The following is a 24,825-nucleotide window of genomic DNA, read 5'->3' as shown; positions in this document are numbered from 1 at the left end:
ATTACCTTTAGACTGAATGTGTGTGTGGTAAAACATAATTATCAAAACAGTTTATTATGTGTAGTTGACACAAATCATGAAACTAAAAGATGAAGCTGGCCAGTAAAAGAAATGTTTTCTGAAGTGAGAGAGAACAGGATTATTAGAGAATGTGTGTATAGTTGACTTCATGTAGAAGCGGTCTATACGGTAAAGGAAGCCTTTGTGTGTAATACTGAACAAAGTGAAGGAAGACTGTGAAAACATCCGTGTATAATGTTCATGAAGAGAGTGAAGCAAGAGCGCTTGTTAAGGTAGGGTGTTCTGCTGACAGTGCTTTGTTCCCTCCACACTCTCCCACCCTGTACAAGCCCAAGGGCTTGGTTGCTGTAAGGTGACTTTAGTTCTGATCACCCAAGTACGAGAGAAGTACCACTTTGTTGCTAGGTGTTTCAATCCCCACTGGTAAGCAGCTCACATCACTCAACTCTTCTCTACCCCCACCATACGGAGTTTAGGTGTTAGTAGGCTAGGTAGGGTTAGAAACAGTAGTTGTATGTGAAAAATCATGTCAATAAATCTAAGTCTTTGAACTTACCTGTGTGAGTATGTCACTGTGCAGGAGTGCAAGCGTGTTGTACGGTGTCCTCATCGTGTGAATGAGGGTGAACGAGTATCACTAGAGTAAAGAGATTTGTATTGTCCGTATTTGTGACACTGAGAACACACATGGAGATCCGTGGGGTTGAACGATGCACCGTAGAAAACACACATTTGTCTGGGAAAAAGCATTTTGATTATTCCAAGGTGGGCTAAGTGCGGGTGTGTAGTAGATGGAAAAAGAACTACACAACGCAAAGTAGATTGGATAACACACTTGACGAAAGAGAGAATTTTAGCAGAAAATTCCCTTTGGGAACTTGCATCCTCTTCCCTGGAACACCAAAAGAGGAACGGACTGATTGGCCCTAGGCTTGCAGTGTTTAACCTAAGCAAGAAAGCAGATCAGTCCGGCTACAACTAAAATTAATGTATAACATTGAGGAAGACTGTAAATCAGGTATAAAGTGAAGAAAGACTAACATCCGTATAAGGTGAAGGAAGACTGTAATATGAGAGGATGAAGTGGAGAGTGCATAGTTCTTGGGAAGGGGAGGAGAGATTTTGTGAAAGAAGCTCATACAAATTTATACTGCTTTTGCCATTTTTATACAGACACACACATGAAGCAATAAAAAATAGAAGCTGTTGTTTATTATTGTATAGCTCACATTATCGTTAGTTTTCCTGTCCCTCATATGCTGGCCATGTCTCCTTGTTCTTATGCGCTAAAGAGCATGCTCCTGAGGAATGTGAGTATGCGCTTTACAAATTTTGCATTTATTATTAGTATATCTGTTGTGAGAAGTCATGACACATGCACAAATAATAATAAATAAATTAAAAGTGCATGCGTTGATAACAATAAATCTGTTGTGTGTGTGTGCAATAATAAATGTATAACAGTTCTATGAGTATAAACAATGGGCTAGAGAGAAAGTCTATCGTGCATGCATGCATAGGTTTACATGTTTGTTATTCGCAGATTAACATTTGCAGTCATCAGTGTGGTAAGAAGCTCTAAATGTGCTGCATCTGATTATTTATGGATGCAGCGTGTAATGTACTGGTGGATTTTTTCATCTGATTATTTATTGATGCGTTGTTGTAGTGCACCTTTTTTCTATCAACAGCATAATCCTATTACATCATTTCAATGTATTGTATGAAATCAGAATTAATCATTCAATAATATGTGACCTTAAAATATTGACAGTTGCTTATTTATGAATGGAACCTCTTTTACAAAATCTGTATTACGCTTTGCAAAAAAGCAGTAAGACAGTAATATTCATTTATAAATTCTAATGTTAGATGACATGATTATAGATGATAATTGAACATCCAGTATGGAGACAGTATTAAAAGACCATACTACTACTGTATCATCTTTCCAAGTTTTAGGAGGAAAAGGTATATCTGATAGCTTTCACAAACCAGTTTAAACACAGCAAACATACTTTGTGAAACTTAATCAACTAATTTTAAGAGAAAAAACACTGGATAATGAGAGAAGAAATTCCCATTAACAGACCTGTTAAATTTGCATGCCTAGTGAAATCATGTGACAAGCTCTAGAAAAAAGGCATCAAGGATGTAAGGATTTTTTTTCCCAGTACAGAGAAGAACACCATGAAGTGAATGATTGTACTAGCTGTGAATTCTGTACAGTAGAGCTCAACGAACACAGGTGAAGAGCTATGTCTGCTGGGTAGAAGGGCAAGAAACCCTGAAGTGAAGAGAGTTGGTGTGTGGTAAAATAATGGGATTAACTTTATGTTACATAAGCACAAACCCAAAGATGTCAAGAAGACAATGAAATGAAACTTAGAACCTTGTGTGTGACTATTAGTGTGTATAGGAAAGGGAGGGCTGTGGATGTGTGTGCATTGTATTAGTAAACAACAGTTTAGCTTTCACAGGGTGGCGGGATAGACCAGTAAGCATCTAAAATTACTGCTTAAATTTGATAGTCACTATATGGTGCCTCATCCTACAAGTCCTTTGTGTCAGGAGATTAAATTGTGGAAAAGGATCATTCATACAAGTTTCCAGTATGACATCGTCAATAGTGCATGTTGACTGACCAGGTAGCTAGTCCGCACGAGAGCCGCAGTGATGACTAAGCTGCTTCCTAGAGCTTAGTAGCCATTGTTGACTATTCTGAACTTGTAGCTAGCTAGTCAGCATCTGAGAATTGATATTGTCAGATTTGTTCGTATCAAACATAGAAGATAAATCATATCATTTCATCTCAAGACTTATAACAAATGAGCCAGTGGTTTAATAGTTCCAAGATGTTATATTTCAATGGAAACATTATATATGTATAAAATCCGCTGCCAGCTTCTATCTAGATTCAAGACAGCAATGAAATAAGGATGCAGACAAACAAGTCATCAAGCAGATCACACAAGTGCGAAAGTTCTAAAACCAAAAGCCCAGGCTGTGACTACACAACAAACCTAGTGAACATCGAATAAAAATGCATACAGAATGAAGCGCACTTCTCGAATTGTATGGGAAAAGTGAAGCTGTTTAACAAATATGGCTGTGACGTGGCAGTTGGCAGAACTGCAGCCAGATCCTCGTCCTCGTCCATTGTGTAGAATGTTACAGACTGCAGAGTTTTAACGTAAGTCGTATTTAATAAATTCTAATTAGATAAACCCTAGCTTGAGTAATATATATATTTTACATAAAAGAAGTACACACTTCACACTGTAGTAGATGGGCCGGTCCAAAGACATCCTCAGCTGAACCCATCCCAAAGGCCATACTTTGCCACCCTTGCTCTAGACTATCCTTTCTACTACAGCTATATAAGTAACAGCAAAATTGCCCGTCATCTAGACCAGGGTGGGCAATTAATTTTCCCAAGGGGCCGCATGAGAAACTGGGATGGTTCTAGAGGGCCGGACTAATATAGTTAACTCAGTGTTACCCAATACTGTATACATATATATATAAGTGGCGGCAGACCAGCGGGCGGGCCGGTCAGAGACAGGAGGCGGCCGGATCCGGCCCGTGGCCGGCGTTTGCCCAGGTCTGATCTAGACTATCCTTTTCTACTTGATATCAAAACTGTCCTATTCTCTACACTGTCTCCTAATCCTCATTCTGTTTCATCTGCCTTCCTTTCCAGGACACTCTTGCCTCATGCACTCCATCCATGTACCTCTTCTCAACATTCTCTAATCCAGGAAACTCTTCTTTGCCACTTCAACATTCATAGACTACCCCACGAATATCTATTCATACTTAGCATTCATTCAGGGAAGCACCTTCCCCCCACCCTGTCTCTCGTGCAGGCAAATTTATCAACAGCAGCCAGAGTAAGGGGTCCACATCATGGCTGGGCACTAGAGAAGTCATCAAAAACATCAATGTCAGAACACCAGACTATAGTACAGCATGGCAATGTTACACAGCACCAGACTATAGTAGAGTGTGGCAATGTTACACAGCACCAGACTATAGTTCAGCGTGGCAATGTTACACAGCACCAGACTATAGTACAGCGTGGCAATGTTACACAGCACCAGACTATAGTACAGCGTGGCAATGTTACACAGCACCAGACTGGTACAGTGTGGCAATGTTACACAGCACCAGACTATAGTACAGCATGGCAATGTTACACAGCACCAGACTATAGTACAGCATGGCAATGTTACACAGCACCAGACTATAGTACAGTGTGGCAATGTTACACAGCACTAGACTATAGTTCAGCATGGCAATGTTACACAGCACCAGACTATAGTAGAGTGTGGCAATGTTACACAGCACCAGACTATAGTACAGCATAGCAATGCTAATGCTACACAGCACCAGACTACAAAACAACATATTTGTATCTTAAGTTTATTATACCATAGTACAACAATAACTATAAACCTCAGTATTACATACATGAGCAGCACAATTGACATGCTACAATAAAAAGTGACTCAAAGCGAGTATTACAAAGCACAAATTTATAGATACTACAACAGTGACTACCAAACCTCAAAATATCCACACATGACTATCAAACCTCAGTATCACACACAGTGACTATCAAACCAGTATCACACAGTGACTATCAACCTCATATCACACACACAGTGACTACCAAACTCAATATTCCACACAATGACTATCAAACCTCAGTATTACACACAGTGCTACACAAACCTCAGTACACACACAGTGACTCCAAACCTCAGTATCACACACAGTGACTACGACCTCAGTACAACACACAGTAACTACCAGACCTCAGTATCACACACAGTGACTACCAAACCTCAGATCACACACAGTACTACCAAACCTCAATATCACACAGTGACTACCAAACCTCAGTATCACACACAGTGACTACCAAACCTCAGTATCACACACAGTGACTACCAGACCTCAGTATCACACACAGTAACTACCAGACCTCAGTATCACACACAGTGACTATCAAACCTCAGTATCACACACAGTGACTACCAAACCTCAGTATCACACACAGTGACTACCAAACCTCAATATTCCACACAGTGACTACCAAACCTCAGTATCACACACAGTGACTATCAAACCTCAGTGTCACACACAGTGACTACCAAACCTCAGTATCACACACAGTGACTACGAAACCTCAGTATCACACACAGTGACTATCAAACCTCAGTATCATCACACACAGTGACTATCAAACCTCAATATTCCACACAGTGACTACCAAACCTCAGTATCACACACAGTGACTATCAAACCTCAGTGTCACACACAGTGACTACCAGACCTCAGTATCACACACAGTGACTATCAAACCTCAGTATCACACACACAGTGACTATCAAACCTCAGTATCACACACAGTGACTACCAAACCTCAGTACTCCACACAGTGACTACCAAACCTCAGTATTCCACACAGTGACTACCAAACCTCAATATTCCACACAGTGACTACCAAACCTCAGTATTCCACACAGTGACTACCAAACCTCAATATTCCACACAGTAACTACCAAACCTCAGTATCACACAGTAACTACCAAACCTCAGTATCACACAGTGACTACCAAACCTCAGTATCACACAGTAACTACCAAACCTCAGTATCACACACAGTGACTACCAAACCTCAGTATTCCACACAGTGACTACCAAACCTCAGTATTCCACACAGTGACTATCAAACCTCAGTATCACACAGTAACTAACAAACCTCAGTATTACACACAGGAGCAGCACAAGAAGCGCTGGGAGCCGTATTTATTGTGGAGGTACATGACTGCCTCCAAGGTTGCTGTACTTTCAGTAGTAGCCTCCAAACTGACGAGCAGTTACAGAGCAGAGACTCAACAGCGTCTGTCTGCTTACCTCCATAACTGGGAGTTACACTGTTAGCGCAGGGTGCAGCCAAAGACAAAAAAAGCGATTAGGGTATCAAGTGGTGTAGCCACCCAACAAGGTGATCATTTAGCAGATAATGTGGTTTTCTCCAAGTGATTGCAGATAATGTGAGGTTGTCTTTTCTGCGTATCTCTGGTATATTGCTAGTACCTCCTGAATAAAATTTTCTTCCGTAGACAGCTTCATGAAACGGCTTTAGTCACCAGTCAGCGACAGGGAGACAGAGATAAGGAGACTGTGGGCGAGACAAACATTAAGAAAGAAAAGACGATCACTAAGGAGTATTGTAAGGCAACCATTAAACACAAGAGACGATCACTGACGACTACGTGAGACAAACATGAAGGCACCGCTGGTCAGAGCTGGCGCCAGATAATGGCGAGTGTCCGGTGCAGAATTACTCATCCCAATATTTGCTTCTGACATCAAAGATAAAAATCGGTGGCTGTGCTGGTTTTAAGGGTGGAGCTGGCCATCCCCACGCGCGGCACTGTCGCAGAGATGGTCATTTTTGAAGCTGTCATAGGACAGGTCATGACGGACCTCCGCCGCCTGCGGGGGCGCCAGCAGGTGAGGGTGCGCGTCAGATGAGGCGTCAGGTGAGGCGGCAGGCTGGACGGTGGATGTAGACAAAGCTGCCGGCGATGATGGACGGCTCGTAGCGACTGTCGTCAACAGCCCGCGCGCTGCCAGAAGTCTGTCTCCTGCCCTCGTCACGCGATCTAGCGCCAGACGCCGCGAGGTCTGCACGTGAGGCGCGCGATGTATACCTGCACAACAGACAGTCTTTGACACTGCACTCTGCGGCTGCTAGGTCAGTGTTGCATGACACTATGCTTCGTCAGAGAGCTGCTAGGACAGTTTGGGGTGATGCCATGTTTTTTCATGGCGAGCTGCGACAGTCTGCCGTGCACTGTTTCATTGTGAGGGAGCTGGTGGGCGCCACACATCCTAAGGAACATGCTCTGAGAGCTTCAAACAGAAAGAAACATGGCAACAACGATCGAGGACAGAAAACAAACAAACAAACAAACAAACATATGAACGACGGAAGGATAAACAGCAATACTAAGTAACGAGTTGGTGTGAGGAATAACTGTAACGAGTAGCAGGGTCTGCATCAAACTTCTATAACGTGCGATACGAATGTTGGTATCGCCCATTAATTAACTACATCGGGTGCATGTGGGTATAAGCCGGGTATGCTTTAACGTGCCTCTGACGTCATAGGCAAAGAGCGGTCACTGACACGTGCGTCATCTTTCTCTTTCGGCGACACTGATCTCGTCTGTGATGAGGACGATGAAGTCTGTAACAGTATCACCATCAGAGTGTGTGATGAAGACTGTAACATTATCGCCGTCAGGGTGTGTGACAAAGTCAAATAATAATAAATGCAAAATTTGTAAAGCGCGGACTCACGCTCCTAAGGATCATGCTCTTAGCACTTAAGAACAACTTAATAAGAACGAAACATGGACAGCATACGAGGGACAGGAAAACAAACAAATAATATGAGCTATAAAAGAATAAACAACCGTACTAAACAAAGAATAAAATCAAATACAGAAACACAGAGGAACCAAATAACAAGAACAAGAGGTGAGAGTAACATGACATTACAAAAGGAAGGGTGTGACAAAAGACTATCATTATGGGAAAGGTTGTTAGGAGTCACGGAAGAGTAAACAGTAACATGTTACAGTAACATGATTTCAGTTTAGCATTAAAAGCTGATAAAGTGTGTAACGGTAACACGAGTAGCGTCTTGCATCTAAGACTGTCTCTTGTCCGTTTGTCGAGTTTGACAAGTCTTCAGCCTGTATGAAGCAAATGTGTGTGTGTGTGTGTGTGTGTGTGTGTGTGTGTGTGTGTGTGTGTGTGTGTTGTCTGTGTGTTGTGTGTGTGTTGTCTGTGTGTGTGTGTGTCTGTGTGTGTGTGTGTGTCTGTGTGTGTGTGTGGTGTCTGTGTGTGTGTGTCTGTGTGTCTGTTGTCTGTGTGTGTGTGTCTGTGTGTTGTGTGTGTCTGTGTGTGTGTGGTGTCTGTGTGTGTTGTGTGTCTGTGTGTGTGTTGTGTCTGTGTGTGGTGTGTGTCTGTGTGTGTGTGTGTGTGTGGTCTGTGTGTGTGTTGTGTGTGTCTGTGTGTGTGTGTCTGTGTGTCTGTGTGTGTGTGTGTCTTGTGTGTGTGTGTCTGTGTGTCTGTGTGGTGTGTTGTCTGTGTGTGTGTGTGGTGTGTGTGTCTGTGTCGGTGTGTGTGTGTCTGTGTCTGTGTGTGTGTCTTGTGTGTGGTGTGTGTGTGTCTGTGTGTTGTCTGTGTGTGTGTGTGTGTCTGTGTGTGTGTGTGTGTCTGTGTGTGTGTTGTGTCTGTGTCTGTGTGTGTGTGTGTGTCTGTGTGTGTGTCTGTGTCTGTGTTTCTGTGTGTGTGTGTGTGTGTGTGTGTGTCTGTGTGTGTGTGTCTGTGTCTGTGTCTGTGTCTGTGTGTGTGTCTGTGTCTGTGTGTGTGTGTGTTCTGTCTGTGTGTGTGTGTGTCTGTGTCTGTGTGTGTGTGTCCTGTGTGTGTCGTGTGTGTGTCTGTGTCTGTGTGTGTGTGTCTGTGTCTGTGTGTGTGTGTGTGTCTGTGTCTGTGTGTGTGTCTGTGTCTGTGTGTGTGTCTGTTGTGTGTGTCTGTGTGTGGTCTGTGTCTGGTGTGTCTGTGTGTGTGTGTGTGTCTGTGTGTGTGTGTGTCTGTGTGTGTGTGTCTGTGTCTGTGTGTGTTGTGTGTGTCTGTGTGTGTGTGTCTGTGTTGTGTGTGTGTGTCTGTGTCTGTGTGTGTGTGTCTGTGTCTGTGTGTGTGTGTCTGTGTCTGTGTGTGTGTCTGTGTCTGTGTGTGTGTCTGGTCTGTGTTGTGGTGTCTGTGTCTGTGTCTGTGTGTCTGTGTCTGTGTGTCTGTGTCTGTGTGTCTGTGTGTGTTCTGTGTCTGTGTGTCTGTGTCTGGTGTGTCTGTGTGTCTGTGTGTCTGTGTCTGTCTGTGTTGTGTGTCTGTGTGTGTGTCTGTGTGTGTGTCTGTGTCTGTGTCTGTTGTCTGTGTGTCTGTGTCCTGTGTGTGTGTCTGTGTGTGTGTCTGTGTGTTCTGTGTCTGTGTGTCTGTGTCTGTGTGTCTGTGTGTGTGTGTCTGTGTGTGTGTGTCTGTGTCTGTGTGTGTGTCTTGTGTGTGTGTCGTGTGTCTGTGTGTCTGTGTCTGTGTGTGTGTCTGTGTGTCTGTGTGTGTCTGTGTCTGTGTCTGTGTGTGTGTCGTGTCTGGCTGTGTCTGTGTCTGTGTGGTGTGTCTGTGTGGTGTGTGTCTGTGGTGTGTGTCTGGTCTGTGTGGGTGTCTGTCGTGTCTTGTGTGTGTCCTGTCTGGTCTGTTGTGTCTGTGTCTAGTGTGTGTGTCTGTGTGTGGCTGTCTGCTGTGTCATTGTCTGTCTGTGTCTGTTGTGTCTGTGTTGTGTGTCTGTGTGTCCTTCTGTGTCTGTGTGTCCATGTGTCTGTGTGGCTGTAGTGCCTGTGTCTGTGTCTGTGTCTGTGTTCCTTGTCTGGTGTCTTGGTGTCTGTCACTGTCTGTCTGTTCTGTCTGTTGTCTGTCTGTGTCTGTCTGTGTCTGTCTGTGCTGATCCTGGTCATGTGTCTGTCTTGTGTCTGTCTGGTGCACCCTTCATCCCGGGTGTAGTCCCCACTCAGTCAGTATGTGAGAGTACCGCCAGAGTGGCCGAGTGAGCCCAAGACATCGGCCCACTCCAGAGTGTATGTTGCCATACTCAGACTCTACACAAATCACAGTGCAACAGCCCACGCTAGCTTACAAAAAACCAACTGTGCGACTCGCTTTGGGTGGACTTTTCCCATTCAGAGTCCAATGTGCAAGCATACACAACCTTGTCATTTTTGTTTGACAATAGTCCCCGTATTCCTGTTTAATTGTAATTTTGTGTAGGTGGTAACGTGGTAAACACAATTTGTAAACAAATATTCAGCGATACTAAAACGTTGAAAGTCGAACTCCGGTTTCACATTCACGATAACCGGGATGAATATGTTTATATTTCTCATTTCTCTTGTCATAGGAATTCGCTATTATAGGCATCATATATAATAAGTAGAGAAAATGATCTTAATAATGAATAAAAATCACACTAACTACCCATCCCCCCCCCCAAAAAAAAAAAACCAAAACAAATGGCAGGTTCATAACAATATAACGTCGTCTGCTGTAAACTGAGGCAGCGAACGATATATATTATACCAGCTTAAGTCGCCTTTCAAGGACTTTCGAAACGTGTTTAATCATGTGCAATTATTTCCTCCGTCAGCTGTAATTCAATAGCATACATTAAATTAAGAAAATATATCTGAATGAAATTACTTAAATATCTTGGGTCAGTAACTATGGAATAAAACTGCGTGGTACACAGAAATAGTACGGAATAATTACTTCAGGCGTTTTTTAATGTTACATATATTGAGTCCTAATTGGATTATCTTATTTTAACTCAATTTTTTCACCATCAGCTTGAATTCACTAGCATACCAATAATAATTAGAATTATTTTTGTGGCGGCAACAAACTTTTAATCTGCTGTACAACAAGGGCTGTAACTCTTAGGAGACTTTTATGGCGCCAGATTTTTTATTATACTATTGGAAGGCGAAATAAAATGGAAGCGAAGAAAGCAAATGTACGTAAATATAAACCTTTTTCAAAAAGCTGCTAGGCAGTCATGGGGTTCTAAAAAGTCAACACATGTAAGCCACATAAATCAGGTTTGAGGGAACTGCAATGATGTAGAACAATTTAATGCATCCAATACAATAAGTAAAACCTTACATAAGCAACCTGGCCACTGTACGCTCCAAGAGGGTATATGGTTCATTCGTAATTACTGAGCTATCAGACAGTTACATTTTGCAGATCTCTACAATGATAGTCAGTGTGTCAAAACAAATAGATAACCTGGACACCAACTGTCAATTCAGATAGCAGTGCTGACAGAATCACATTGTGAAGTGTATAAGTTCCTTTGGTAATGGCCTTTATCTTCCATAGGGTTTTCAAATATTAATAGGACTGAAACAAACAACCAAAAACAAAGGAAATGAGCCATTAATTTACATAAAATCCTTGCTTTGTAATTTTTTTTCAGAAGCAAAACCCAAGTGCAATGAATATAATTTTGGGTCATCTAGTAATTGGTTGTTAGAAGGCAATCATTCTGCAAGCTGAATGATGCAACAGATTAAACTGTGCATCACATTTTCATGCAGTCTTTATATGTAGCACACATTCTCACTGATAAAATTCAGCATACTTTCACCAATTCCAACAGGTAGAAACAGCCTCCAAATACGACAAATAAATACACAAATGACTATAGTAATTATACCACTAATGGGATCATTTAGCACCAAGTCAGAAGGAAACCTGATTGTACCATTTTTTTCTTAATATATTCTAAGTACATCCGTAAAAGATAATATATTCCACTTTTTCATCCATTAAAATTCCCTGCTCCTTCTGCAAATTCACCTTTTGTGCAAGGACTGTCAGGGAAGATAAAGCTACTAATAATATTCGTATACATAACAGAATGTCTGAAAATGACAACACCATAACTGACATATAAATCATGCAATATTGAATGTCATGTGTTATTGTTTACCAGTAAGTTGAAATCTCAAACCACAATTGGGGTATGTGATTTTGTGCACCACCCACTGTTAACGTGCATGCTAACCAGCAGTATACTGGTGTTTGATATTGACCAGATGGCCTCCCTCCAAAAATTAAATAAAAATTATTGTTATCACACACACACACACACACACACACACATACAGCAAAATATTGAAAACAATACCGGAAACCTGCATGTTTAAAAAATTACATTCTTCAAAAGCTGGTCATTCGGAAAGGTTCATGCAAGTAATTATACACAGTCATGCCTGTGTGAAAGTAAGATTTGTTTGGACACAAACTAAAGTACAGGCAACTTCTTATGTAATCTTTTACCTTCATAGTAAACAAAATGATCTGCTTGTGTCTACATGTGTCAAAATGTTCTCATATGTTAACATTTTGATATCCTTTCAAGGATGTTAAATTTTATAACTACATGCTTTAAATACATTGTTATCTTTTGAAATTAAGTATAGCTGATAGCCATATAATATTTGAGCTGGTATGACAATGGGATCATGCAGATAATACTAACAAACTGACAGTCTCTTTAAAAATGCGAACACAAATATTTTATTTCAAATGAATGAGTAATCCTGATAAATATAGTTGCAAGTAGGTGCTTACGTCATTCTGCTACTTGTGTTCAATGATACATGCGTATTATTCTCAACTGCTCTTACTATTCTCAACTGTTTTTCTCTTAGAGTGGAAACAGAATATGAAATTAAGTGATTTTTTAATGCTGTCTTAGATGCTGCTCTGTACACAACTCAAACATGTAGACTGTTGTGATACTGATTAATGCATAAAACATTAACAGTAAGTCAGCGCTACAAAATAAATAAAAATCGCAGTTAACTTGATACAATATGTGACTTATTTTTTATTGAAGAGATTAACCTGTGCTAGTAAAAATATTTGCAATGTGGTTCTCTTATTATTTGTTCACAAAAATACATTGGATATGTTTCAATACATTTCTTTGTGTTAAAAGAACACTGAGAAAAAAAGAAGTAATTACCTAGACCATACTTTTTCTAATTGATGCTAATTTCCTTCCTTAGATAAAAGTGGTATTATGAGTTTTTTGTACATGCACCATGCTGTCATAAATAGTCAAAGCATAGAATAATATAAATGTGTTACAATATCACAGTCATGAGACTCTGCAAGAAATTCAAGCTGTTGCACACTTTCACTGAACGTTTGCACTTTTATGCTCTATTAAGTGTGCGCAAAACAATGGGCAACTGTGATACTCACCCCCAACATGAAAAAAGGACATTACAGTTGATAAAACCCTTTTTCCAAGATATATCATTGCTTCTATTAGTAATAAAAGAGTAACTTTAAGAGAAATGTATTTTGAGGCAATTCTTGTAACTTATCTGAGTCATGCAGCTACGTGAACATGTTTTCACTTGTTTTCAGACAGGAAAACTGCTTTATCTGGTTACAATGAAACTACACTGGATAAAGAAAATTATGCTAGATGCATAATATTATTATGAGGCATTTGTTACAAACAATATCCGTTTATCAGAACTTTTCTAGATATTCAACAGTATTAATGAAGGTGAAATTCGCACATTAACATAACTCTGTATTCACTGTGGTAATGTCAGAGCTTTGGTATTGGACATTTTTCCAGGAGTGACCATCCTTTACGCTGCACCGAAGAACGAAAAAACTTTTTTCTGTTGACTTAGCTAAATTGAACTCAAGCCTGCTTCTAATCTTACCATCAAGGCGCAAGCTAAGGCTATTACGGCAAGCAGCCAGCCCTGTAAACAGATCCACGTGCAGAGAAAGATCAGCGTGCCCAGAGACGAGAATATGAAACACAGCAGCCAACCTTCACTTATTGGTTGGACAGGCGCTAACAGCGCTAACCGTTGCTCACCGGACCGCATGCTTCTACCATCACAGGCCATCCTAGTACCCTAGTGTATTCATACATAGACCTCTACGTATTTATATATATATATGAAACACCCTTACGAACAATAAAATTAAAAGTCAGTTTTTCCAAAGGCGGTCAAACAATAAAAGCAAAAGTGAAAGGCAGCAAATGTCCTGTGGAATCATTAATATACACAATTCTGAGATGAAGAGTCAGTGGGATTTCATACTGAAGAGACTTTTTTAATTCTAGTGAAATAAGAGACTATATATATTTTATCAAGTGTAATTTCAAGACTTTGTGTGTTTTCTTATTGACTTAATGCACTTACCATCCTATCCCTAAGGTCAAATTTCACCTATAACTGGATGCTAAGACACATCTAAGTGTGCTTTTTTTTTTTTTTTACAGCACAAACTATATGAGACATTGCTAGTTCCCTCTGACTTTCTTCTATGTATAGGGGTATGTAGGGCACCCGATTATGGCAAGTGCATTGGTGCACTGTAAAATTCTTTCTTCCTATATGTTTTTTTCGTGTGCACTCTCTTTCTCGCACAGTCTTTTTCTTCTGCAATCGAGGCGCATCTTCCAAGTTGTGTAGTTTCCACTTATTAGCAGTGATATTAAGCGGCTGTACGACGGCTCCAGGAGTTGCGGTACTCCTAACACTGAGTGAGGTCTTTCCTGCATGATGCACTTCAGGACCACCACATCTTTGTGTCCATCGGAGGAGCCCGCTACTTAACCAATGCTTTGCGAACGAGATCGGTCTGATGTCCGTAACAACACCAAATTACAGGATCTGACCTACAAGCTCACTACCACCGCGAACGCTTATAGAAGCAAAGCAGCACGGACAAGAGCATTGAAGTCATGGTGAACACCACTGGGTCTGGTAGTATAGAGTGAAGATCCACACGAACGGAGTTTAACTAAAGAAGGCTCAGACCTAAACGCGATTAATTCCAGTGATGATAGCTGTGCGCCGGGCATTCGGCTCACGATCGGAGTAACGATGGCAAGGCTCACCAGTTTATAGGCAGCAGAAATCAGCTTTGGCACCATATTTAAGCTATGAAAGTCCCTAGTTGTCTCTATTGCGATGTATGGCGTGCACATTTCTCATCGAGTCCGTGCGACGGATCCAGGCGTTCAAAATAAAGTGTTTTAGGGGACTCCTCCGAATCTCCGACGGAGAACACAACAAATGAATTAGTCCTTTGCGCAGTCACCACAAACCACTTTTCACCACCATCAAATGATGGAAGCTGACATGGTTGATTCTTGGCATGACATTGCCAAAGACGCTCGTACAATGTATGCAGATGGCAGTCATCGTCGAGAAAAACCAAAAGATCGCTTGGCGACCGCGAATGAGTTAATTTTTGATGTCACCCACGGGATCGGAAGCGTTGGGAGACTTCGCCGCTGATACGTCTCATTGTATACCCGACGAGAGGAACTGGTAGGTCTCCTACGAGTGGGCTTGCTTGCTCCAAGTTGGGCTAGTTCCAATGAATCGAATGGTGATGTTGATGATTAAGAGAACCAGTCCGAGTACTGACAGACGTCCTGTCATCAATTGAGCATAAGACCAACATATAAGACTATCCTAAGTGTGGTTGCCACCAAGATGGACCACTAGGCCTGGTTTGCAGTTAGGGTCTTGAAAACAAGTAAAGCACCGTTGTAAGTGTGCAGATAGCTTGGTCTGAATAGTCATTATGCAACATGAGACTAAGACGCGTGCCTCATTTTCAACACTTTTGTGGTAACCCAATAATCTTTTCTCAGAACAACAAAGCGATGTCAACCGGTCTGGTTCGGCGGTGTTACCGGTACGACGTCATACTTTGATATCGTCCTTCCATGGACGGTGGTCAAAACTGATCGGGTAGGGTAGACAGAAAAATACTGGCTGGGTATAACAGACTTGCCATACCATGCAAAACTGACATGCAGCTGATCAAGGCAGACCTCAGAAATGAGCCTGGTGAGTCGATGCATCTATATCCACCTGTCCACCCTCCCTCGACAACCAGTTCTGGAGGAGAAGCTTGACAGGGCGCCATTTGATACCAGTGAAGGGATGAATAAATTAAATGCTAAAAAGTAGACTGCAAGCTAAAGATCATTGTCGCGCTGACCATCCGTTCTCCGGACCTAACTGTCATGGACCTGTTCTGATACTTTTTTTTCCTCATAGTCCTGATTTTCATCCACATATGCGTTGTGTTGCATATGTTTCATGATGGTGACTGTGAGGCACTAGACTGTGTCTTACATGATACTTCGTATAGGATGGACTTGATGTAGAAAGCAGGCATTGAGCTTTACAATTTAGCTAAGTCTATCAGAAAAAAGTTTTGTTGTTCTTTGTGCAGCCTAAAGGATGGTCACTCCTGGAAAAATGTCCAGTACCGACAAGCTCTGACATACCACAGTGAATACAGAGTTATGTTAATCTGTGCGATTTCACCTTCATTATTACTGTTGAATACTTAAGAAAAGTTTGATAAACTGGATATTGTTTTTTTACAAATGCCTTCATAATAATATTATGCATCTATGCATAATTTTTTATCCATGGCAAGTTTTCATTGTAACCAGATAAAGCAGTTTCCTGTCTGAAAACAAGTGAAAACATGTTCACGTAGCTGCATGACTCAGATAAGTTACAAGAATTGCCTCAAAATACATTTCTTCTTAAAGTTACTCTCTTTTATTACTAATAGAAGCAATGATATATCTTTGGAAAAAGGGGTTTTATCAACTGTTATGTCCTTTTTCATTGTTGGGGCGAGTATCCACAGTTGCCCATTGTTTTTGCCACCTTAATAGAGCATAAAGTGCAAATGCCAATGAAAATGTGTGCAAACAGCTTGAATTTCTTGCAATCCATACTGTTGATTTGTAAACACATTTATATTATTCCTGCTTTGACTATTTATGACAGCCTCGTGCATGTACAAAAACTCATAAATACCTCTTTTCTAAGGAAGGAAATTAGCATTAATTAGAAAAGTATGGTCTAGGTAATTACTTCTTTTTTTCTCAGTGTTCTTTTACACAAAGAAATGTATTGAAACAGATCACAATGTATTTTTGTGAACAAATAATAAGAAAACCACATTGCAAATATTTTTACCTAGCACAGGTAATCTCTTCAATAAATAAGTCACATATTGTATCAAGTTTAACTTCATTTTTATTTATTCTGTAGCTCTGAGTACTCTGTTAATGTTTTATGCATTAATCAGTATCACAACAGTCTACACGTTAAGTGTGTACAGAGCAGCATCTAAGGGCAACATTAAAACATCCTTAATTTCATATTCTGTTTCCCACTCTAAGTAAAAACAGTTGAGAATAATAAGAGCAATTGAGAATATGCATATATCATTGAACACAAGTAGCAGAGAGATGATTAAAGCACCTACTTGCAACTATACTTAATCAGGATTACTCGCTTCATTTGAAAATAAAATCATTTGTGTGCATTTTTAAAAGAGATTGTCAGTTTGTTAGTATTTATCTGCATGATCCCATTGTCATAACAGTTCAAATATTGTATGGCTATCACTAATACTTAATCTTCTTCTAAAAGATTTAAACAATGTATTTAAAGCATGCAGTTATAAAATTATAACATCCTTGAAGTGATATCAAAATGTTTACATATGAGATAATTTTGACACATGTAGACACAAGCAGATCCTTTTTGTTACTATGAATGGTAAAGGATTACATAAGAAGTTGCCTGTCAGTTTAGTTGTGTCCAAACAAATCTTACTTTCACACAGGCATGACTGTGTTTAATTACTTACATTGGAACTTTTCCGAATGACCAGCTTTGAAGAAAAATGTAATTTTTAAACATCAGGTTTCTGGTATTGTTTTCAATTATTGCTGTACTCTGTGTGTGTGTGTGTGTGTGTGTGATAATAATAATTTTTATTTAATTTTTGGGAGGCCATCTGGTCAATATCAACACCATATACTGCTGGTTACATGCACGTTAACAGTGGGTGGTTGCACAAAATCAATACCCCAATTGAGTTTGAGATTTCAACTTACTGGTAAACAATACAATGACATTCAATATTGCATGATTATATGTACAGTTATGGTGTTGTCATTTTCAGACATTCTGTTATGTATACGACAACATTAGTCGCTTTATTTCCCTGACAGTCCTTGCACAAAAGGAGAATTTAAGAGGAGCAGGGGAATTTATGATGAAAAAGTGGAATATATATATATTACGTATGTACTTAGAAAATATTAAGAAAAAAATGGTACAATCAGGTTTCCTGCTGACTTGGTGCTAAATGATCCCATTAAGTGGTATAATTACTGGTCATTTGTGTATTTTTATTTGTCATATTTGAGGCTGTTTCTACCTGTTGGAATTGCGAAAGTATGCTGAATTTTTATCAGTGAGAATGTGTGCTACATATAAAAGAACTGCATGAACATGTGATGCACAGTTTAAGTCTGTATGCATCATCATCAGCTTGCAGAATGATTGCCTTCTAACAACCATTACTATATGACCCCAAAATATATTCATTGCTCTTGGGTTTTGCTTCTGAAAAAAATTACAAAGGCAAGGATTTTATGTAAATCAATGGCTATTTCTCTTTGTTTTGGTTGTTTATACAGTCCTATTAATATTGAAACCTACATAAGGCAATTACCAAAGGAATTATACACCTTCACAATGTGATTCTGTCAGCACTGCTATCTGAATTGACAGTTGGTGTCCAGGTTATCTTGTTTTGACAACACTGACTTCTTCATTGTAGAGATCTTGCACAGCCAATGTAACTGTCTGATAGCTCACTAATTACGAATGAACCATATACCCTCTTGGAGCCGTACAAGTGGCCAGGTTTGCTTATGTAAGGATTACTTATTGTATTGGGTGCATTAAATTGTCTCTACCATCATTGCAGTCCCTCAAACCTAATTTATGTGGCTTACATGTGTTGACTTTTAGAACCCCTAACTGCCCTAGCAGCTTTTTGAAAACTGTTTATATTTACGTACATTTGCTTTCTTCGCTTCCATTTTATTCGCCTTCCAAAATCAATACATATAAATAAAATACTGGCGCCATAAAAAGTCTCCTAAGAGTTACAGCCCTTGTTGTACAGCAGATTAAAAAGTTTTATCTGCGCCACAACCCAATAATTATAATGTATTATGGAATGATAGTGAATTCAAGCTGATATTAAAAAATTGCGTTAAAATAAGATAATCCCAATAGGACTCAATAAGTAACATAAGAAAACGTCTGAAGTAATTATTCCGTACTATTTCTGTGTGACCCATGCATTTTTTATTCCATAGTTACTGACCCAAGTATTAAGTAATTTCATTCAGATCTATTTTCTTAATTTATGTATGCTATTGAATTACAGCTGACGGAGGAAAATAATTGCACTTATGATTAAACACGTTTCGAAAGGTCCTTTGAAAGAGCGTTTAAGCAGATATAATATATATCGTTCGCTGCCTCAGTTTACAGCAGACGACGTAATGTTGTTATGAACCCTGCATTTGTTTTGGTTGTTGTTGTTTTGGTTTTTTTTTTGGAGGGGGATGGTAGACGTGATTTTATTATTTTATTAAGATCTATTTTCTCTACTTATTTTATATATGATGCCTATAATAGCGAATTCCTATGACAAGAGAAAGGAGAAATATAAACAATCCCGGTATCGTGAATGTGAAACCGGAAGTCCGACTTCAACGTTTAAGTATCGATGAATTTTTATTTAGAAAATTTGTGTTTACCACGTGTCCACCTACACAAAATTACAATAAAACAGGAATACGACTATGTCAAACAAAAATGACAAGGTCTATGCAGCATCGACTGAATGGCAAAAGGCCACAAAGCGAGTCGCCACATTGGATGTAAGCTAGCGTAGCTGTGCACTGTGATTGGTAGAAGTCTGGAGTATGGCAACATACACTCTGACCGTGGGCCGATGTCTTGTGGTCACTCGGCCACTCTGGCGGTACTCTCACCGTACTGAGTGGGGATACACCCAGGCGGATAAGGTGCACCGACAGACAGACAGACAGACAGACAGACAGACAGACAGACAGACAGACAGACAGACAGACAGACAGACAGACAGACAGACAGACAGACAGACAGACAGACAGACAGACAGACAGACAGTTTAACTACAAGACCTCACCAACAGACTGACACACAGTTCACATGTACACGGAATGGAGAGCAGCACTGACAAGAGCAAAGTGAGGTCAATGGCAGTGACACAGCACAGGTCTCTATCACCGGGGTACACGTCCAGAGGTCAGCAGCTTCCAGAACTTGGGAGCCACCCTCTCCATGGACGGCAGCTCCACGCCTGGTATCCACACCAGGATCGCGACAACAACAGCGGAATGGCTAGACTGGATAGGACCTGGCATAGCCATCAGATAAGGGTGACTACCAGTACCAGCTGTACAAACCCTGGTAGTGTCCATCCTACTCTACGGATGTGACACGTGGACTCTACTCGCCGACACGGACAGGAGCATCCTGACATTGGAGACCAAGTGGCTGAGGAGGCTGCTCCGGACCTCATACAGAGAACACAGAACCAACGACTTTGTAGGAAACAAGATGGCCGCACTCGCAGGACACCAGCAACCTCGACTTTTAACAGTCACGTGACAAGCTGGTCTTCTTTGGCACGACACCCTGTGGAAGACTGTCCTGCAAGGTACCCTGGAGGGCAGTGGACAGCGCGGTGGTCAGAGGAAGAACTGACTTACTAGACAGGTCGTCCTGTACAGGACCTGCTGACTGTCGCCCACAACAGACAAGATGGCGGCCTGTCAGCTGCCCCCTCTATCATGTCATCCCTCCAACCATAGGTGTCGGACATGAGACGACTGACTGACTGACATGAATAAGGCACACTGCCCCAAGATCTCTTTCCGGAGGGCTCAGTGCCGTGTGCAGTTTGTGTTTTAATGATGGAGCTTTTGAACTGAGTTCCTGAGTGACAGAGTTCAGTGTTGGGGGTCATTCCAGCACCTCGCGAAAGGTGGAGAAAGAAGATGAGCACAGAGGTCTGCTACTTCTGCTGCCGCTCACAAGGTCAGCCTGGTGTTAGACACGAAGAGACCAGAGATGGCGATACCATGAGACTGTGGACACTCGTCTCTGAGATAACTAACTCAACTTCAAGTGTGTCACTCAATATTTGCAAACGCCACTTTGCTGAGTATTTCTGTGCAGCTTAGTCAGCATTTGGACACACAACGGCATCCATGTTCACTTTTTAAAGGACAATAAAGCAAAAATGTATTAGTTATGTTTAAATTGTACATCGGAGAACACTAGCAGATGGTGAAACACTCGACAGGGCTCGGATGAAACAGATTTTCAACATTTTCTGCACATTTTCTCGATTTCTTGTTTGTGTTACGATTCAAGACCTTAATGAGACACAGGACATATATTTTGTTGCCTTTCTTTATATTTATGCAAACATTTTAACACTGGCATAATTTCAAAAAGTTAGAAGTTTAGTAGTTACAACGTTTAAACGCATTAAACTTGCCGCTTTACAACAAAATTCATAAAACTAGGTTTTTTAAAAACTATTTCCTATCATTCCTGCAGTCAGCCAGCTCAAAACTAATTTTAGTTTTACTCACAACTGGAGTAAAGCTACAAGCTTTTAAAATTGTTTGCTTTGCGCCATTTGGCTGTTTCCATGGCAACCGATTGCGTACTATGTTTTGAAGTCAGTTAAGAGCAAATCAAGTGATCTAAAAATAACAATTTTAATGTCATGTAAATCTTTTGAATTACCTTTTAACTTTACAGGTTGTCTGACGCACTGCCAGAGTCCACAGACTTGCTGCAGGTTACTACTTGAGTACAAGGCGTCAGCACGGCGTCAACATGTCAACAAGGCGTCAACGTTACGTCAACATGTCAACAGGGTTTCAACAGGCGTCAACATGGCGTCAACATGTCAACATGGCGTCAACAGGGCGTCAGCATGGTAAGCTCATTCATTATCGTCATCTGCCTTGTCGTTGTCAACATCAGTCGGCCCTTGCAGCAGCAATAGACGGAGAGGACGTGGCCCTAAGCTGCTGTCTGTGAATGCAGCTCACGTCAAGGCTACTCACGCCAATACTACTTGTGAGGAGTTCTCTCCCCTACACCTCAGCCTCTTCTCTATAGTCTGCCTTTTATTTGTCTCCCCCACCCTCCCTGCCAACGACTTTTACGGCTACAGGAAAACGTTCTCACACCGTTTGCTAAGTAAGTCACCGAGAGCCTGCAGCTACTTGTGTGAGGGTGAGAGTGAGTGGTACTCACGCCGCCAGCAGTCACGTGCAGTGTGCGAGTAGAAGTAGCCGGGGCTACACAGACAGCGGCCAGCCAAGCAGACGGACTTTGGGTTTGAGCATTCCCAGTCAGTGGTGCACTCCTTGTCCAGCCAACTCAGCTCTGGCGAGCAAACAGAGAAGAGGAAGCATTAGCACCACATGTTGTTTGTGAAGCAGCCGACTGTTTATTGTGTTTACCAACAAAGCTTTCTACAGCACAATGGAGTAAAATGTTGTTCTCGTGTTGACAAAGAAGTCAAGTAGTTGGCATCAACATCTAACGTCAGCATAGTCACTGCCGATCTCATCATGTCTGTCTGTCTGTCTGCCTGTCTGTCTGTCTGTCTGTCTGTCTGTCTGTCTGTCTGTCTGTCTGTCTGTCGGTCGGTCGGTCGGTCGGTCGGTCGGTCGGTCGGTCGGTCGGTCGGTCGGTCGCGTCGGTCGGTCGGTCGGTCGGTCGGTCGGTCGGTCGGTCTGTCTGTCTGTCGGTCGGTCGAACTGGGTGTTTAGTCAGGCGGAAGCATGATGGAGGTCCTGGATGTACCTTGAATGTCGTAGGCTCGTGTGCCAGGTGAAGGGACGCCACTCTGCAGTTTGTCTAAGGTCATTGAATAGCCGCGACACGTCATCAGAGATGAGGTCACGTGGGTGACGGTGAAGGCGCTGCAGCCCTGGGTGGAGAAGCACTGCTGCGCGCACTGCACGAGCGACTTACAGACGGTTCGCCACATCTCGTGCTCGCTGTACACCATGTCGCCCATGTCTACTCTCATCACAGCGGTTGCCTCCCTTGTCATGTCAGACCACAAGAGTTCAGAGAGACTCACCTTGACCTTTGTGGTGGTCAAGGCCAGCAAGACGACGTAAAGTCGGGACATGGCGGCTCACTTGTTACTTGTTACTTGCTTCACCTGCTGGCGACCTCGCACTATGGGCAGGGGGATGATGCAGGGGAAGAAAACAGAGGTAGCAGGGTGAGATAACCCTTGATGGCCAGCCTTGTGAAGACGCGTCACATCCAGAGACACGTGACCACGGCGCCACCTGTCGTCACCTCCAGAGAGAAGTTCCTGCACTCTCAGTCGACGTGTCAGCCTGTGACGCGATAGTCAGAGTTTTTTAAAAAAAGTGAGTGCTTGACCACAGCGCCACCTGGCTCGGGGGCAAGAAGGAGGCGAGAACTGGACTAGCGAGTGCTTTTATACTACCTGCCGGTGACGTCACTGGCCACGTGCTCACAAGGGCAACTACCGTCAATGTCGGACTATCAGCCCGGAGGCTTAGAACAGCGATACGGTTGTTTGCGGACTTTTCACATTCTGATTAATCACTCCATGAGCGCCTTGTTACAGGGCTAACTGCTGGCCTTGTTACAGGGCTAAATGCTGGCCTTGTTACAGGGCTAACTGCTGGCCTTGTTACAGGGCTAACTGCTGGCCTTGTTACAGGGCTAAATGCTGGCCTTGTTACAGGGCTAAATGCTGGCCATGTTACAGGGCTAACTGCTGGCCATGTTACAGTGTCAGTGCCATCGCTAGCTTCGTATTCTGGTTATCGTCATGACAGTCGTCAAGACAGTGGTGTGCACTCATGTCACGTGGTGCACCTGGCAGTGGTGTGTTGTCAGATTACGGTGATGAGCTCATCTGTGACACACAGACCCTGTCCTTCATGACTCATACTGCTTGACAAACAAAGTTGTGTGTGTGGTAGTGTTGTGTGTGGTGTGTGTGTGGTGTGTGTGCTATGTGTTGTATTGTGTGTGTGTGTTATATGTGTGTGTTATGTGTGTGTTGTGTGTGTTATATGTGTGTGTTACGTGTGAAGGCCACAAGACACCAAGCTTGTGACGAGCGCTGCAGACGTGAAACTGTGGTCAGCACGTTGGGTGAGCTGAGGTTTGCTTCCCGGGGCCCTGAGGTTGGGGTGGGCGCGTGCCCCCAGTCCGTGTGGCCGGCCTTTGCCGTGACGAAGCCTCAGCTGCTGACTCGGCGTAAAACACCAGTGACCCACCCACCCCTACCTACACTCCCCAACTTGGAGTGCTTCATGATGTTGGGTGCTGTGAGTTGTCTACATCATGTCTAACATGTGTCTAGCGGGTGGACCTGCCACCTGATGTCTGTACGAACATGTGCGTGCGTGTGTGTACGAACGTGTGCGTGTGTGTGTGTGACCTGAGTTGTTTGTTGGCTGACAATAACCTTTGTTTATGAGAAGGTGAGACGACAACATTCTTGTGATGCTGTGAACTCGCCTGTCGAGGAAGAAAAGAGAAAAGTGAATTATGTGAAGCTGGGAGCCACACATGGTGTGATAAGGGAGGTAAACAAGGCTGCTGTCCTAGCTCCTGCAGTTATCTCCCAGTTCAGGCCGCCATGGACTTTGTGCATTGCTATCGTCACTCTCAGACAGGCGGATGGCCGCAACGTGAGGTGCCTTGTGGGAGTGTCACGTGACCATGCCTGACGACGGCAACAACAGACGACAGGAAGGAAGCAAGAGAGGAAAGTAGACAAAGCAAGAAAGTGACCGGTGCTAGAGATGATACAGCAGATGTGTGCGATAATGGCTGTAGTAGTATGTGACGTGTGCTATAATGGTTGTAGGGGTCTGTGACATGTTTGATAATGGCTGTAGTAGTATGTGACGTGTGCTATAATGACTGTAGTGGTCTGTGACATGTTTGATAATGGCAGTAGTAGTATGTGACGTGTGCTATAATGGTTGTAGGGGTCTGTGACATGTTTGATAATGGCTGTAGTAGTATGTGACGTGTGCTATAATGACTGTAGTGGTCTGTGACATGTTTGATAATGGCAGTAGTAGTATGTGACGTGTGCTATAATGGTTGTAGGGGTCTGTGACAT

The 24,825-nt window shown here is 42.2% G+C and overlaps 2 protein-coding genes across 8 annotated transcripts in view; one reads left to right on the top strand and one right to left on the bottom strand.

The window, feature by feature from the left end:
* The window catches only part of LOC112559001, a 60,529-nt gene extending 37,428 nt beyond the window's left edge, over window positions 1-23,101 (bottom strand). Inside the window, exons 1-2 of the mRNA XM_025229816.1 lie at window positions 22,500-23,101; window positions 21,945-22,076 (exon numbers count right to left, since the gene is read on the bottom strand). Coding sequence (XP_025085601.1) covers window positions 21,945-22,076; window positions 22,500-22,833 — 466 coding nt within the window. The 5' untranslated portion in view covers window positions 22,834-23,101. The remainder of the gene's footprint in view (window positions 1-21,944; window positions 22,077-22,499) is intronic.
* Window positions 1-24,825, top strand: part of LOC112559000 (sialin-like) — a 74,050-nt gene that overhangs the window by 15,880 nt on the left and 33,345 nt on the right. The gene's annotated exons all lie outside the window — the stretch shown is intronic.

The sequence above is a fragment of the Pomacea canaliculata genome, linkage group LG3, assembly GCF_003073045.1.
Source record: "Pomacea canaliculata isolate SZHN2017 linkage group LG3, ASM307304v1, whole genome shotgun sequence".
NCBI lineage: Eukaryota > Metazoa > Mollusca > Gastropoda > Architaenioglossa > Ampullariidae > Pomacea > Pomacea canaliculata.
Note: the sequence above shows the minus strand (reverse complement) of the source record. Positions and strands in the feature narration are given on the sequence as shown.